Here is a 17,994-nt window from a genome sequence, read left to right as displayed (position 1 = left end):
TCTACTATAGTTACACTTGCCCCAAACACTGGACTATCCCTTTAAGGTATTTCTACAGCAGCGAGTGACAGTAGTTGCTGGCTTTGGATGCAAGTAACCGGCCCCAATGATAATGAGGGGCCCCTACATTGTACCCATGTGAGCAATGGGCTGCTTCAAAAGAAAGACTGATCGTGTCTATGTGTGCTCCCTCCCCGCAGATTCTCTCTCTCTCTCTCTCTCTCTCATGAAAAGCTTGTATACTCGCTCGCCCGACGATGTGCCAATCACTTTGCGAACACAAAACATTTCTACTGACTTTGCCATACATTGTGTCATATGAATATCCCATCAGTTTGTTTGTTAAAGCTTTTGCATTTGACCATAATGATGAAGTAGCAGATGTTTTAGCGCGGGCAGCTTTTATAGGTCGCTAATACTAAGGATGTGTCGCTGAAAAAAGAAACAACAACAAAAAAAAAGATTTGTAAAGATTCCCATGAAATAAATGTTTAATGGACATTGCCGGGTTGTGGATCATTTGGGCACAAAGGGTGGACAGTGGTGTGAATGGCGAGGAGGGGACGTGGGGGTATTGTGGATGGATGCACTTGGCACACACTGGCGGAAGTGGGGTTACCATGGAGCTCGATTGGTGATGCAAGAGTATGTAAAGGCGGCCATTTTGAAAGATAAAAAATGGCACTCTTCCATGCAATATTTAACCGAGACTTCAGTCGAGCTGTCTTTCTTTGACTGCGTGCATGCGATTCCCAGAACTAATGCCCCATTTGAATACATTATGTCACTTTGCAGAGGCGTGTTAATACCAAAGCCCCTCTTTGTGTTAAAGATGTGTCACGTCCAAATTCTTACCAGATTCCTCATCCAAAAACCACCTCACCCACTGCTCAGGCAAAGTTATCCTACTACATGATCATCAACATCAAACTAGATAATTTTTTATTAAAGATCTTGATTCAGCAAGGTTTTCAGTTCAGTCATCAGCCCAGGGTTTGGGGAGTACTGTTCCTTTTAAATAAATAAATATCATATAAATATCATTCAGTGCTTGGACAGCCTGTTCGGCGATACATAGTGCCGGTGGCCATTTTCCCGATTTCAAGTCCAATCTTAGGGTATCGACTGACAGTGACGGCGCATGTTTCAGGTTGTTGGAAGAAACTGAGACTAACAAACTTGCCATTACATGAAATCTTTCAGTCATAGGAGACATGTTGCAGTGAATAAGTGCTGCGCTCTCCCAATGTCATGTGACTTATGGGTGGCCTTTTCCAAGATCCCAGTCATTCTACGACATCGCGGTCATACATTGTTCCTGATTAGTTCTCCCAGTGGCACTGAACGAAGGATCCAAGAAGTCAAAATAGCCTACATACATAAAGTTACATACATAGTGAGAGCCAATTTACTTCCCGAGTTCGATACCAAAGTTGTTTTTTATGTATAATAAATAAAAAAACAGCCACAAAATTGGTCACAAAGCCAAAATTTTGTTATGAATTGACATTTATTAGTTTTATTTGTATATATGTACACCAAAGGTACAGCACATATTGATATGTAGAAACAGATTTATGTATAACATAGACAGAGGAAAGATTCATGATTTTTTTGTCTTTTTTATTTCTTTTTTCACCCCCAACATACGCTGCGCATCAACATCTAAATGACGACACCAGCTTCACAAAGAGGCCTAGAAGACACACACATGGCAGCTTCTGCCTGGTCTAAGGAGAGACTGCCTCCCTCTGAGATTTCAGTGAAGCGTTAGCATTTAGCCCAGGCTTTGTGCATATTTCTAGTGAGTCAAAGGCAAGAGGAGGAAGGCAGTTTGATATTACGGGATACGCGTCAGACACATCAATGGCACAATGCTGCCTGAGACTAAAGCCTGGGTTCATTGGTGAAACGATGATCAGATGAATCACCTGAGGAAGTCTAATTTGTGAATGAAATGGCTCTTTGATAAGCTGTGTTTGCCTCCTCTGATCTTTTCACTCAAGGCCCTCTTTGTCAAGACATAAACCTCCCCTTTTTGTAAACCTTCCCCTCGTTCTCCACACGTTCAGACAATATAGCATCATGCAAACATAGTTTGCTTCACTGTAACGCCTCCAGTAAACTCTGCAACCACTGAACAGAACATTTATATATTTATGTATGTACAATGAAAATGAATGCACATTGCACACTGATTATATCTCCATGGAACAAACATTCAAACGCATACATTAGATACAAAAAAGTATATATTTATATATTGATGTGTGACAGGTAAGTAAAACGACTAGTCAACAGCTATTAAAGAATAAAAAACAAGCAATTTATTTCACACTTTCATCTCTATACATTGCATCTACTCTAGCTTTACTCAGGACTTACTTGAGATGAATGTTCTCTAGAGGATTACATGAAATGTCACATCAGTGAAACTAAAGTTTGTCTAATATAATTTCACCTCCCTCCAAAGAAAAAAAAAGAACAAAATAAACAAAAAATGTTACCTACAATATATACACAAAGTGCAAGGAGGCACTTCAAAATATCATGCTTTTAAGATAGTGGTGCAAAAAAATAACTTTTTCATGCTTCTAAAACTTTGTGTTTGAACATAATAGTGGTTCAACACTTAATCCCCATCAGAAACACTGGGGCCAGCCTCCTTCGGGAGATCTTCATCCTGAAGATGTCTTATGATGATGACATTTCTGTGCTCTGCAGCTGGTGAAAATATTGATCTTCTTGTGATTTTAGAATTGACTGCCAGAGCCATAATTCAGGTCTGTATAAAAAGGGCAACACAATACAGTGCTTTACTAAGTGTTTGTGTGCGTTACTGTAAGTCATCTAGTGTTATTGTAATTGGCAATCTGAGTGCGTAGTCTGAACATATTCAAGGCAGGCCTGTCATTAGGCAAAAGAAGAAACAACACATGACCAAAGAGGACAGAGTACACTGTAATCCACTCACACAAGATAAAACAAAAACAGCATTAGTCCAGTGTGTTTGCAGATCTGTTCGAGCCGTTTGGTGGCGAGAGATGAGGAGCATTACCTGATAAACAGTTGGCAACATTCTGGCAGAATGGTAGTGCCCCTTGGTGTGTGTTAAAATGGACACAAAAGTGCAGCATCTAGGGTTGGTCAAACAGTCTGGAGCTCTGGGCCCTGCACTACAGAGCTAAGGGGCTAGTGAGGTAACTTTAGGATTAACACTGGTTTTCAGTATCTTGAAGCTGGTTTACTTTCTATCGAGGTAGATCTCCATTTATAACTACAGGGATGTTCTAGAGTCTAGAATCGAGACTGATCAATCAGCTGAACACACAAGCAAAATGATGAAACTGGATAAATGGCTTTCCGATTAATGGCTACAAAATGGAATGATTTTTATCATTAAAGCCACGTCATTTCTGGTTTGCACAAGTAATGATGCCATAGAATGCCCATAAACAACATTACTGCAGAGCCATCAGTGATTGCCATATGTTCACATAGCTGTGCTTGGTCATTTGCATTTACAGCTGCACAAGTATGTAACCAGCTTCATGATACATCTCATATAGGTTTCTAGCTTCTTAGCACAGAGCTCTTGTGGCAAATTGTTTTGTTTGTGATCTGTCTGAAACAATCTCCCCTGTGCTTTCTGCTTGGGTGCTCTTCCATTATTGTTCGTTTTGTGCTTTAGATTCAAAAGTTGGTCATTCAACCACTGGAATGTATCAGTTACTGGCTGATAGAAGAGTTTATTGCCAGACAATTGGCACATTTTCCATGTTCCTTGTAAACTATTGTCACTAGTCTGAATTACTTGTGCTCATATAGGTATTTTTGCTCAGCCGAGCCAGTAAACACTCGAGGAATACACTGTATTGGAGTAAACATGTAGAAGCCTGAGTATCTCCTGCTGGGAATGTCAATGCGTTCCTATCATGGGAAACATGGTTTGCATGAGGGTGATTGTGCCATTGAGTTGGAAATTAGCTCAGTGGCTTTTTTGTGCTCAGTATTGTACTTACACATGAATATGTGCACAAACATCCAATTCCAAAATCATTGGTTTAAATTTGTACTTGAAATTATTGTGCATTTTGTGACTTTGCTTTTGGGCGATTCTTTTCTTTTGAGGTTTGAGGCTTACTTTTGATTCAGTGCAATGCCAACAATTAGACAAATTCAGTGTTCTTTTCTATAAAATGTAATGCAGGCATTGCAAAAGTATAAGTAAATTCCTTCCTTCCATTGTTTGGTCCTTACAATAATATTAGCCAAGCTCTTAAACAGCATGCCACTTATTTTATACAAAAAAAACACATTGTCCCTTTTGGAAAACTAAAGCAAATCATCTAACGTGGATGGGCCCCATGCCACCATTTGTGCTATATGAACTTCATATTATTTACTTCATTATGTGCTCCCTTTTCTTTATAGATAGCAGTCATCTGTGTAAACAACATTATTATGGCAGTTAGTCATGCATTGAGGTGTTAGAAGCTGGAGGCAGTGGCGTAGATTTTGACAGACAATCTGCAACAACTTGCCATGATTAATTCTTTGCCTCCCACTTATCATCTGCCAAAAGAAAATGAATCATATCTATAAAGTGTCTGACATGCTCAACGACTACTCTCTCAACGTGCACATGCCAAAGCGGAATGTATTGCTAGGTCTAGCTTATCCATCTGATCCTGTCTGCCTTACCAGGAAGTCTGCTGTGCAAGTGTCAACTATATGAATGACAGGTGTGCTAAAACAGGTAACCTCTGGTGCAAGTTAGTATCATCAGTCAGAAAGACAGTTACAAAATATCCTTTAAAGGGACTAATACAAAAGAAGGTAAACATTGCTACATAAAAAACATAATTAGTAGTAGTTCTGTTCATGTGACTTTTGTCATTCACTTGCAATTTTTCACCAGTTAAGAAAAGTCGTGGGGCCCAGCGGGAGCAGGGGATCTCTGTGCTGCCATTATTCATGTTTCCATGGTTCCTCCTCGATGATCGTGCACTCCGCAGCAGAGCCGTTTGTGGCTGAGGTTACCTGCAAGCAGTTAGCATTTACAGCTGAACATCGCAGCCAAGGAAAAGAGAGCACCATTTTTACCACAGAAGATAACTCCCATTTGTTTCTAAACTAGCTTTGCTAAACTAAGCACATTACAAAATTACATTAAAAAACTTAGTTACCTTTTATGTAATTGTTCTGCCACTTAACAAGCTGGTTTCCTTGAAAATATGGCCTATTCTTACCTACATTGTTGTGCAGCTCCTGCACTGCAGTCTATTTGGAGCTGTTAAAACAGTACTTAGTAACTTCTTTACGTTTCCGTAGCCCCTCTGGGATAATACTAGTGTTAATGGGATGATTGGGGGGTCTCTCCCAGAAAACCACAATTGCAACTTTGCTGCCTCCGGGTCGGAGGCCCCAATACACACTAATGGAATCACCAATAAGAAGCTAACAGGCTAACGAGCAAAGCGAGCAGTATTTACAGCCAAGTTTGAGTGAAAATTTGATCTCGATTGTGTAATTGGATGTACAATATCCCTCTCTCCCTTTGTCTTTTCTATCAGTGTAGTATTTACTCTCACAGACAATTAATGAGTAAAAACCCGCAACATGCTACGACACCTACAGTGGCGCTTATGGCCTCTAGGGGCATAAGTTACTTAGTACTGCTTTAATGCTGCTAACATCTTTCATTAGGGTTAGGATAAGGGTTTTGTTCATTCTACACTGATGTTTTTCTGTTGGCTACACATTGCATTGCAAAATGTTCACTGGCAACGGAAATAAAACATAAAAATGTTGGAGAGAAACTTCACCTTCATCCAGTCTAAACACTTTTTTGGTCTGGCAAACTTAGGAAACCTATTCAAGCCTACATCAATTTAGGTAGCAAATCACAAACAGTGGCATGAATACAATGTACAAAATGCAGAAAGTATAAAAATAAAAATCCATAATATACAACAACTTATTATCATGCACATATTTAAACAAAAAAAAGATGAATACATCGTATGGTCTACTTTGCATGCAGGGGGTTAGAAATGTCCTATTTACAGGCAAAAGTTCATTAGTCATGCTCAGAATGGAAATAGCAAGCCTTTGTGTCGCATTTATATGGAAATACCATTCCATTAATAAACGCAAGAAGAAAAGAGGGATATAACTTTTTCCCGCCTGGGTGACAGGTTTGCCGCTGTTGCCATGGAGACACCTTTCACCCTTTAATAAGTGAAAAGGCTCATCGTTAGACATTTCTAGTGGGATGTAAGAGAGGGCACTAAGACTTTGAAGCACTCAGGCCTGTATAGTGCTGAAGACAGTCAAAGGGTTTGGATTCAAAGAGCATGATGTTTTTACATTACGGAAGCCCCCGTATTTCACGGCTTTCCATTTCACAAGCGGCTTCACACAATGTGCATAAATAGCTGGTGTGGAAACGTCAAAGCACTGATAGGACGGGACTGTGCTTGTGGGACGCATAATAAACTGCTAACGACTGGTCACACGCTGCTATATCTGTCTTCAACTTCACATACGTAGTTCAGGTGTTACTTATGCTCCTTTTTAGTTCTTGCCTTTGTTAGCTGCTGTTAGGACTTTGAGATCATTGTTAAAAAAGAAGGCAAAGACACAGAAAACTATTCAGAAGTTTCATGACAGAACTCTGGATAAACTACCAGCTCGAGTAGATCGAAGATCCAGAGCTTTGTCATTAAACCTCAAGGAACAATCCTCTTTTTGAACGATCTGAAAGACTTTGTTATGCTTTTATTCTCCTTTGGGTAAGTCCGTGTTTAGAACTGTTTAAGTTAGTCCTATTTTAGACCTGCTTCATCCCTAGTACAGATCGGATTCAGCCCTGGTACAGTTCTGGTGGTACTCTGAGACCCCTAGGTAAGAAAATTTAGTAGCTGATATGAATATAAACAACTATTTCCATATTGTTGCAGACTCCACATGAATGGTGCGCTGCTAAATAATTCCTCACAGTCATAAAGGGGATTATCGCGCTTTGCCTTTTAGTCAAAAGCCAATTCCCAACAGGATGCAGATTAGCTTTGCCTAAGCCTGTGAAGTTCAATTCTTCCTAATACATAGCAATTGATTTTGGTATCGGCTTTACCTTATTAACATTAACTTGACACAAAAGCTGCTTTTCCAAATATACATACAGTACATGCGTCTGGTGTTGCACAGATTCTCATGTCACTGAACGAAAGTGATGCATCAAAACTGTAAAATATTAAGACAATGAAGCAAAGGTGCAGAGTGAGCATGCAGTGGTAGAAAAAGGGTGTTACATAGAAGTCTCTATGTCCGAAAGCGTTAATTGTACCTTGCATTCATCTACTACTACGGCATTGTTAGCAGCAGAAGATTGTGCAGTTGTGCTAGTGGTAGCGGTTAAGACGCACTGGTTGGAATTGTTTTCATGATGGTTCTTCATGTCGTCGTAGTAGGACTGGGTCTTTGTCATCATCTCGATGTCGTCCGATTTGGCCGTGTGCGCATCCAGTTCCTCCAGCTCGGCCTTGGACATGTGGTACACGATGCCTGCACCGTAGGAGTCGCCCACCACGTTCACCGAGGTCCTAAACCGATCCCTACGAGATTGGACGTAAGGAGAATAAAGAATAAATGCAAATTCAAAAATTCAATTATGATGTCCAAAATTAAGTTCTAAAGTATTCCTCTCATTTGCTGTCATCTAAATCACCGTCTGCTGCCTTCTCCTCAGTCTAAATCATCATCTCAAGCTATTCATTTAAATGCACTCTCTATATCCACTGCAGCAGCAGAATCATCTCCCACCTTAGCCTCTCCTTGTTATCACCACTGTCACTATAAAGACCCCCGAAGACACTAAAAATACTGTATATGGGACAGAAAGCGTGACGATAATGATTGAACTTACAGCAGCCAGTCGACAGCCACGAGGAGACTGATGTCCTGAGTTGGCAGTCCCACAGCAGTCAGGATCAGCAGCATAGTCACCAGGCCGGCACTGGGGATACTGGCAGCTCCCACACTGGCCAACGTAGCTGTCAGACTGTGGAGATACACAAGCAATCAGCCACTACACTGCACACCCCCATGCTTCAGCTGAAAGTGACCACTTGACACCGTCATTGATTGTGGATGACTCATGAGGCTCTGGAGCATTGAGTTGAGTCAAACACAAGTCAAACATTTGGGAAAAAACACTGTGCATCAAATTCTAAAACCTTTTTTTTTTTTTTTTTTTTTTTTTAATCAATTTCATGAACTTTCAGGTGACTTTTCTTGCATTTTGTCTGAAAGTGACTCTGAAAAGTAACCCTGCAACTTGTGAAATGTGCCTTATAAACTTCTTCTCGCTCTTGTGACAAATGTAGATGCTACAAATATAGGAATGTTAGGAATGAGTTTGGACCAACACTTACATTTTAAGATAGTGGCTTATTGCATTGTTTGCAAAAAAAATAAAATAAAAAAAAATCAGTTATAGGGCCTCTAAGGAGTAAGACCCATTACACACAAGTGCTAGAGACCTATTTAAGGAGGGAACAGGACTGCCATAACAGCAGAGAGCCAGATAGTGGAAACACCCCCAAACTGCTCGGTCCCTACCACCCCTATGGAAACCTTAGGTCACAGAGATCTGGGAGCTAACCCCCTGATTTGCCAAAATCATACTGTGTGTTTGGGTGAGACGTTTGACACACCCTCCTTCCAGTGTGTGGGATGTGACAAATCAAGAGCAAACACGTCCAAAGGGCTTATTTTACCTGACAGTTACAATCTGACCCGGATCCAGGTGAATTCCATTCATCTGAGCAATGAAGATGGCTGCCACAGCTTCATACAGAGCAGTGCCGTCCATGTTGATGGTAGCGCCCACAGGCAACACGAATCGCGTTACTCTTTTGTCGATGCCCAGGTTCTCCTCCAGGCAACGGAAGGTCACAGGTAGCGTACCAGCACTACAGGCGACACAAGAAAGACAGTTACAGCTTTCTATGTGGAAGATTGGCCCCAATGTATGTCCAACTGAGGAGTTAGCATTAGCCATAGCAACCACTCAATAATAAATGAATATCAGAGCCTCAAGCATTTCTAAACAGCAATGGACACTGAAAATGGTGTTTTGTTCTGCAATGTTTTTCTGAAGAAGAAAACAGCAAAGCTTTGGACATTTTGAGGACCACAGTAGTATGACATCACCTGATTACCCGTGAAAATTTTGGAGGAGGCAATTCTCATTAGTACTTAATTATCCTCATGCTGACCTGGAAGCTGTGCCCAGAGCAGTGATCCAGGCTTGGAAGATTCCCAGGAAAAAGGTGAAGGGGTTTTTCCTGACAATAACAAAGTAGATGCTGGGCAGGAAGATGGCTCCGTGGATGATGAGTCCGATGATGACAGTGATCATGTACATGCCCAGCTGTCTGGCCACCACCTCCAAGTCTTTGATGGAGATGATCTTACCACAGATCAGGCAGGCGATACCGAATGGAGAATACCTGGCAAAAGAGTTGGTCAAGTTTAGGTACTGCCAGTCTTATTCAACAACCGAGGATAAGGAATGTGACAACAAGGAGGAAAACTTTATCATTAGATCAGGATGTTGAAATTTGAGTTGTGATTTCCTCAAAAAATAAGTTTTTGAAAATTAAAACAGAAAATGCACATTAGATAAAAAATAAGTAATTTTAATAAAACATACTTTAGTAATCTCAGACACACCAGAAGACTCATTATTCAATCAATCAAAACATTCAGAACAAGCTCAGAATCTTGATCCTATTTGGTCATGCCCCTTGTGAACGCGATAAAAGTTTCACACATTATTTACTCATGATTTCTTACAGAAATAACTTAGCTTAATAGTTATTTCCACCTGAATGAGTTTCAAGAAATGGCATCAATGAGATTTAGCTTTGTGATACTAACCACATGATCATGATGACAATTTTCATCACAATCTCATTGAGGATGTTGAAGAACTCAATCATGAGTCTGGCCTTCTCTCCCATCTTGCCCATGCAGATGCCAAATGCAATAAAGAAACCAATCAGCCCTGTGACATAGAATGAAATAGGTGAATAAGTCGTGGAATGAACCAAGCCAAGCCGAGCATGGGAGGTTTTACTATTGGGTAAAATGGCAAGCTCACATCTGGAACAGTTGTGTTTGCCAAAAAAATCTAAATGTAATAGTATGTACCAAGGACGTTCATTCCTCTCTTGAACTGCAGCGACTTTTTGACAATGAACTGCGGTTCTTTAGTGACATTTGCCAACATTGAGTCCATTGTGGTTGCATTGACCTCCTCTGCCACAACCTCTATCTTCTTGGTGACTGTCTGGACCTGTGATGGGACAAAAAGTACCAGAGGAGTCAATATAATTCACGTTCCTTGCGACGAAATTGCATCAGTCGCCCTTTGCAATTACCTGCTCGAAGCAAGCCTGCACGAGATTTTCAGGGAACAAGTTTCTGATGAGGTCAAAGAAGGCGTCCAAACTTGACACGTCGTCGTTCTTCTCGCCCTCACCCAGGCCCTCCTTGAGTTTGGGGTTACCGGGGTGGATCACCAGCACGAGGATGACACCCAGGATAGCAGCAATGATAGTGGTGGACATGTAGTACACCATAGCTCGTGTGCCAAGGCGACCGCTAGATTTGGCATCCAGACCAGCCAGACCTGTGACCAAAGATAAGCCATTTTATATTTGATGTGATGAACAATAAGTATCTACGGTGCACCGCTATCTTTGTAAATCTGAAGGAATAAGAGAGAGAGTTTAAGGCTGCGGAATGTCAAAAATCTAGTAAAACATTATTGGATTTGTTTGTGGAAGCTCTCAATCTGCTCATCGTATTAGAGGTTTTCAAGGTCATCAACTGGACTGTTTTGTATGACTTGAGGATGTTTAACGTCTCTTCTCAGAGGTTTCTTTTTCCCTCAGCCACTGAAAGAGAGGCAAAAAAGTCCTCAACTCAAACCAGCCAGTCCAGTCTGACAACTTTGGAAAACTATTATATGATTTAAAGAGGCCATTTTATCCTATGCCTTCTCCATTTTATCACAATCAATGAATATATATATTTTGGGAAACGACAGAGGGCCCGATCTTGCGTATCTAAACTTAAGTTGTAGAATAGTGTGGTCTCTCCCCAAGCTTTTCTCTCATACCAGCTACTGTGGCTGGTGGTGGGCGCATGTGCTGGTGTCTGGAGCACGTTTTTGAGGCGGAAGATAGCCCCGCGCTCTTCGATACTATCGGAAGAGCAGGACCATTGATATTTTCTCTTTCTCTTGGGACAGGGACTGTGTTTTACTCACAGTGGCAGAAATAGTTTGTAGTTTGTCCTGTGAGAGCTTAAGGAGGATGAGGACAAGGCTGAGTGCGAAGGGGCACCGCGCTTCAGCCGCAAGCACTGTCGCACTGTTATTCGTACGCAAGACACCAGCCTCATCTTGAGCAACGCTGTTGTGCCAGGCAGAAGCTAAGGCTGAAAATGTTTAGCAATACCTAATTTCAGTTTAATTTCTCAAGTTATCAATCCTTCAAATCAAGTTGTTTGTCTCTATTCTCCAGTAAATGGTGGTGGAATATCCAATGGCACTTACAGTCCGCAAATATTGTCGAAGATGAAACTCAAACCAAACTTCAACGTGACAACATGACATTTAATCTCTTTCTCAAAACATAAAAGAAGAAAGCAACCTGTCTTGAGTAATCATGTGAATAAAACAGCCGCTCTGTACCTGTGATTAAACTAGAAATGATAAGGGGTAGGATCAACATCTTCAGCATCCTCATCAGGATGTCACCGGGAAACGAAATCACCATGATGATGTCCGGGTGAATAGGGGAGGCAACTCGGAGCATCATCCCTGATACAGCTCCCAAAATCACACCTAGAATGGAGAGGAGAAATGACAGAAGACATTTTGTTAAATATCCACAAACTTGGCTGAGATGTGATGTAATGAAGGATCCCCTGGTCATTTTGATGTTTGGTGTTTAGATATTTTCTAAACCCCATGTGACCTGGATAATTAGAGTCTGTCTATTGGCACATATTGGTCCCTTAATTTCCTAATTGTGGTTTAAATTCTGCAAGTTGATGTTATCACAATGGGAAAAGTTAAATGTTTCGAGGAAATGGCCTTTGAATTTACAAAAAAAAAGAACTCTTCTGAGAAACATTTAATCAGATCAAAACTCAAATTCCTTCTTGTGTAGATTATAACATTTTCAAGTTATATGTTAAGGGAGAGCGAAATGGCCCAAAACCTACACAATTTAAAATGGCTTATATTTGCTTGCATTGTCTCCTCATTGAATTCTCTCCACCATACCTATAAAGGAGCAGTCTGTTGCACACTGGAGGAGTGTGGAGAGATCGGAGAGATAAAAGGAGAACAACCTGCTGCGACAGAGTAAATCTGATGAGGGATTAGGATGATCTTTTGAAGCGGTGGGGTGGCGGCATGTCACAATTCCACGTGGTTGCGTTTGTGTCATTTGAAACAGCTTCTAATAGTATTTTTTCTTCACAGTCCCTCTCAGCTGTGATCAAGGCCACACTTTGTCCATCTCTGAAGCACTGTCTGCCCCTCTTATCCTCGTCTGAAATCTGACAGTGAAGATCACTCCTTTATAGTCTCCAAAGGAAGCGTTGGCCTCTTTGTGGTCTATCCCTTTTTGCTCAAGTCCCAGTGGTCAGCTTCTATGACATTGCCAATAAGATGCCAGATCAAACTCCATTTTGTCCCCCCCCCCCCCCCGAGGGCTGAACTTCCTTTGCTACTGCTCACGCCAGCCAAATACCACACAGCCTGCAAATCAATGTGAAACAACTTACAGTGAAATTACTGTCTGAATTGTCCTATGGGGCTCGATCTCTCCTCTTGTCTTCAAGCAATTTTCACATCCCACAATTTCAGACCCCTTCCCAGGCTTGATTTTGGCTTATTAGCAATTCAGATCCCAATTTGCCAAGCGACAGATGATCAATTATGGTGCCGGTTTGGACTGCCAATTGGGGAGAGACGCTTCGCACACAATTATAGACAGACTGGATTGGACTGCTCATTGGCTGGTACGATTCTGTACACCATATGCTGAAGCTGCCAGAACCGTCTCCATATATATAATTAATGCTGTTTGATATAAACTCAATATCCAGCCTTTTCTGCTTGTCATTAAAGTCCCTTCCTGTGGTGCAGGGTGGCTCTCTCGTGCACCCTATCCCTTCGGAGCTAATACAGTACCACCTATGTGCATAACTGGAAACGCCGCAATAATGTTCTCTCCTTCCTTCCAATGATTTCTGTCAGGTAAAATAAGCATAAGCATTGTTCAGAAGTGTCTTCACTGTCAGGCCCAGGGTCCAAGTCCAAGTATGATTTCACACAACAGAGAACAAACAACAAACAAACCTGTCAAAGTATTTGAAAAATACTACAGGAACTGTCAATAACATTTTCCCTGTGGGAGGTTCCCCGGACCCTTATAGTTACAACACTAGTCTTTGTCAACATGGGCCCTGAGTTTGGGGCACCATAGAGAAGCCCGGTCCGCCCCCTGTTGACTAGAATTGTATTGCCATCATGCAGCCTTGCCTACCGCTTCTCTTCTTTGTGTGTTTGATGGAAGATTGGCATTTCTGTCAGTTTGCTCTTTGCCGTGATGATTACTGAATGTACAGTAACTAAATTGAATAAACGCACCAAATTCTACAGAGATTTGTGTGTCTTAAGATGCTTTAATTCAACATGAACCTTGATATTTTATTTCCTTTAAAGCCCATTGCGAATTCCGTGACCGAATTTGATCATGACTCTATCCTGCAATAGTACTGAATGAAAAAAAAAAAGAAGCTAAGGCACTTACCGAGCACTGTGAGAGTGAGCAAAAGGTTCTTGGCCAACTTGGAACATAGCTGGCCACATTTGGACTGCGGCCTGGCCTCGATGGGCTCCAGGTGGCTCTCGTGCATCCTCACCTCCACTTGTTTAGGCATACTGTTGGCACTGCAAAAGAAGACAACAAAGTCACATTTCTGTCCAGTTCAGATGATCGGAATGGCAACTGTTTAGACTTGGAAATATCGTAAAACTGTAAAACCGTGATTGGATTAAATTTAGTAACAGCGTTTTAAAATGTTAGGTTGGAACATTTTGGATTTTTTTTTTTTTTTTTTTTTTTTATCAGCGAAGTGTTTCTGTGGGTTGTCAGGCTGTCTCTGACTGTCTGTGCTGATTATAGCTGCCAACAAGTGGGGGCTGATGACAAGATGGTGCTCGAAGAAGTGAACACAGTCTTCAGGGAAAACACAGCAAACATGCTATAGATGCTCAGGGCTTAATGAGGACGTCCGCACCCATGAGAAAACAACTTGCAAACATATAAATAATGATTCATATTTGCATGTATGCGCCGAAAGGTACCACATTTGCGTCAACACTGAGTCACATGCAAAAACACTGCACATCTTACTACCCTGCCATCCATGGATTCTACTTTTTTCTTCAGAAAGTTTAATTTTCAGACCAACTAAACAATCTACTAACAGAAGTGTTGAATGTCCTGTGGGATTTATTGGCTGAGAGGATGAGCTCATACAGTTTCTGCCAAGTGAAGACATGCCAGAAAATAAAGTTAAAAGTCACTTTCTATGGCAGCTGTTGTGCTTTGATCAACCAACTGTTTTTGTATGAAAATCCTTAAAAGAACATATTCATTCTTTCCAGACCCAGTACTTAAAGCCACACCGCGTAGAATTTTACCCAGTAAATAAAATTGAAATACAAGCATTTATTTTATGACAGATATTTTCATCATTGAAAAATACCTCATAAATGTACAAACAAACATTTATGAGGCTCGCCCTTGCTAAGATATTACTGTAACCTTTACTGGGAGTGGGTACGTCTCCAGCTCGTCTCCATGGAGATGTGACGAAAGGCAGTAAAATTTGAGATTTAAACAGGTCAGTTTCTCATCCAAGTCCATTCTTTTATTACGCACTGCAGTAACAGCATTTTCTGTGTCATTAGGAGCGTGTTTTGTTTTGCCGCAACAATATAGTCGAAAATGTTACACAGTGTACCTTTAATATAACACAAATCAATTGGAATTTCAACCCATATTTGGGTTGAATTTCAACAATGTATTTTTTTCCCCTTTGTAGTTAGCTTTGTGTGCTCAAATAAATAAATTACAGTGCCATACCACCACTATTTGACTGGGCTGGACTTTTGTGAAAAGTCAATGAATATAAATCTAAAGAGCTCCCCATAAGAGCTCCCCACATGACTCATTTTCCAAATTTACTGTGTTATGATCGTCCGTGCCACTACTTTCCCTTGCATATTTACTCCATTCATACTCTATTTTCTCATGACACACTGAAACGCACACAGAGGAGAACTCAGTCATGCTGCCTAATTAATTACTACAGTAAAGCACTTCCTGTACGAGCCACGCGGCACGGTTTCCTGCTGTCACTTGGAGGTGTCAATGAGATTGTTATCGGGCAGAGAGAAACCAGCTGTGCCTGCTTTAGTAAAACTTCTTAGTGAATCATAAATGGAAAAACTCACACATGAACAACCTGTGGCGGATTTTCAGATCACTTCACCATGTTTGGTATCTTAGGTATTCATCTATTTGAAAGGAACTCTGATGTCACCCAGGCATTTGTCCCTGTCCACTCCCCCCTAAAGTTTATGATGAAGTCCAGGCATCCACAAACTCTTCAGCATCAATAGACTGTGGTCTAACTGAGCCTCCGATAACAGTAAAGGCTTTTTGATGTTGTTTTTGTGTGCTTTTTTTTTCTCTTTTCCACATTCCACATGAGCGACCCCGAACACACGCTGGCATGGCTATAGGAGGAAGACCACCTGGTCAGCTTCCAGGCGCACAGATGGAGGCGTGTGCCAGGCCTCTTATTAATTTCAAAGTGAAGTGTGAAAAACAGAGCAGTTTTCATTGCATTGGGATTCAGCGCTAAATATAAGCCAGACTTTTTTTTCACCCTCACAATATATTCCAAGGCCCAGAAGAAGAAGAGTGATGGTGGTGGTGTTAATTAATTCTTAGCTCCCGTTTCATTATTTTTAGCTCGGGAAGAAGATGGAGCAGACAGTGGACGTCACGCAGGTCGGATATTACACTGTCATGATCTTCTGCTTGGAAACGCGGCAGAGACGGATGAGAGGGAGGGACGGTGCATTTAGTGAAGGGTAGTGGTGGAAATGGAAATACAAATAAAAAGTGGTTAATTACCTAAAGCTGCTGTTAAATCTGAAAAAGCAATTTCCTCAGACTTAATTCTGCAATGGAAAATCCTCACACTACATAATCCTATAATAGTGTCTAATAGGATTTCTGATGATTAGCAGATTCGCCGCACAGCAGACTATAACCCATAGAAATGGTAATGCTATAAAGAGAAGGAAAATGTAGAAACATAAACAACTGGAAGAATAAGATTCAGTTAAGAAATATAGGAGTAAAACCACTAAAAGCACATCCATTCATGGATGTTCTGTGAGATTTAAACAACTAAATAAATAAGCTAAAGGAAATTTGCACTTTTCTAAAATAAAATATATAATCTATTGGAGTCAATCGGTTAATTGTTAGAATCAGTATTTCATTAATCACAATTAATCACATTCATTTCAATGTAATTATTATAGTCATTATAAATACTACAATACATGAAACATTACCACCAATACATAAAATGCTCCTGGGTCCAGATCTGGTCCTCCAGAGGATATATTTCGGACCCCAAATCCTTTTCATCATCTCAATATACTTAATATCTGGTGGGATATACTACTAAATGAAGAATATAAAGAGCACATTCAATTGAAATGCAGATTTTTTGATTCTTTGATCAGCTCATATGTAAATTGTCAACCTGTGCTAATGTTTTGCACATTTTTACATGCGGAAAGTTATGATGGTAAAGTTTGTGGACTTCGAAAAAATCGAAAGCATTTGCTGACATTTTATTTACAAACTAATAACCATTTCATAAATCTATGTGAACAGTATGTGATGTGTAACACAAGTGCTTTGTCTTTCAGGTAACATGTGCTTGAGATACATACAGTATAGCGTATGATCACATCATTGATTAGTGAAAGAATTAACTGTGACAGTTCTAAAATATATATATATTTGCAACCTGGCCATACAGGCAAAAACCTAATGTACCTCCAAAGTAGAACTTCAAACAAATCCAAAGAAGGAATAGAAGTAAAATTGGGAAAGTATGGATTGTAAAGATGGCATTTAGTTTCTCTATTTCTGATAGTACAAAGTTTTGAAAATAAGTCCTCATTATTATTGATGTATCTGATATTTATTCACTTACTTCATTTCTGGTGGAGTTGAGGTAAGTGCAATATACATGAACTGTCCCCCGTCACCAGCCTTTGGTATTCAGGAATCAGCGCAAAACTATCAGGAACACAATTACTCCATTCAGGAAAATAGCAGATGTCATGCAGATAAGATCCCGGACCATATATCCTAAATCCAGGGGACGTTGCCAACCATCCAGCTTTGCCCAAGTATCCACAGCAGTGCAAGCAATGCCAGTCCAGCCGGTCGCAGCCACTACAACCTGAATTGCCCTGGTCTAGAGTCCACCCCCCTCCCCATCCTCCTCTGCCCCCACCCCAAGCCCACCAGACATCCTCCATCCTTCAAATAAATACATAAATTCAGGAAAGCGAGGGAGGGGCGTGTGCAGCTGTGCAGTAATCCCCCATCCATGCTGTACAGTAGGGCTGGTATAAGGATGAGAATGATGCTAATGGCACTACAATACAGCTTTAGGAGTGACCCTTTGGCGGAGCAGATTTACAGCGTGGACAGCAGCAGATGCATTGTACAGTGCGTGTTATGTCACTGGTGAAGAGAGCTTTTATCGAGGAGCAGTACGACACTAAACTGAAGC

The 17,994-nt window shown here is 40.9% G+C and overlaps 1 protein-coding gene across 2 annotated transcripts; it reads right to left on the bottom strand.

Moving 5' to 3' along the window:
* Positions 1 to 1,491: 1,491 nt before the first annotated feature.
* On the bottom strand, positions 1,492 to 17,652 carry LOC306972066 (excitatory amino acid transporter 2-like). Of its 2 annotated transcripts, none has more exons than XM_079568522.1 (11): positions 17,407 to 17,652; positions 13,905 to 14,044; positions 11,771 to 11,923; positions 10,452 to 10,702; positions 10,222 to 10,366; positions 9,949 to 10,075; positions 9,285 to 9,518; positions 8,784 to 8,978; positions 7,931 to 8,065; positions 7,352 to 7,619; positions 1,492 to 5,043 (listed from the first exon to the last, which is right to left on the bottom strand). In XM_079568522.1, exons 1-11 carry the CDS (start codon positions 17,442 to 17,444, stop codon positions 4,972 to 4,974), a joined length of 1,758 nt encoding a protein of 585 aa, XP_079424648.1. In that variant the 5' UTR covers positions 17,445 to 17,652; the 3' UTR covers positions 1,492 to 4,971. The 2 variants fall into 2 exon arrangements, with proteins under 2 accessions (XP_079424648.1, XP_079424647.1); XM_079568521.1 differs by having other exon boundaries at positions 7,431 to 7,619; positions 17,407 to 17,648.
* Positions 17,653 to 17,994: the final 342 nt, after the last annotated feature.

Source organism: Gobius niger (assembly GCF_951799975.1).
Source record: "Gobius niger genome assembly, chromosome: 12".
In the NCBI taxonomy this organism is placed as follows: Eukaryota; Metazoa; Chordata; class Actinopteri; order Gobiiformes; family Gobiidae; genus Gobius; species Gobius niger.
Note: the sequence above shows the minus strand (reverse complement) of the source record. Positions and strands in the feature narration are given on the sequence as shown.

Coding starts and splice junctions, on each gene's coding strand:
- LOC306972066 (XM_079568522.1), bottom strand. CDS start 17,444: ATGTATATTGCACTTACCTCAACTCCACCAGAAATGAA. Junction 11,924..13,904: donor GCTCACTCTCACAGTGCTCG/GTAAGTGCCTTA, acceptor TCTCCATTCTAG/GTGTGATTTTGGGAGCTGTA. Junction 10,367..10,451: donor TGCAGGCTTGCTTCGAGCAG/GTAATTGCAAAG, acceptor GTCCCATCACAG/GTCCAGACAGTCACCAAGAA.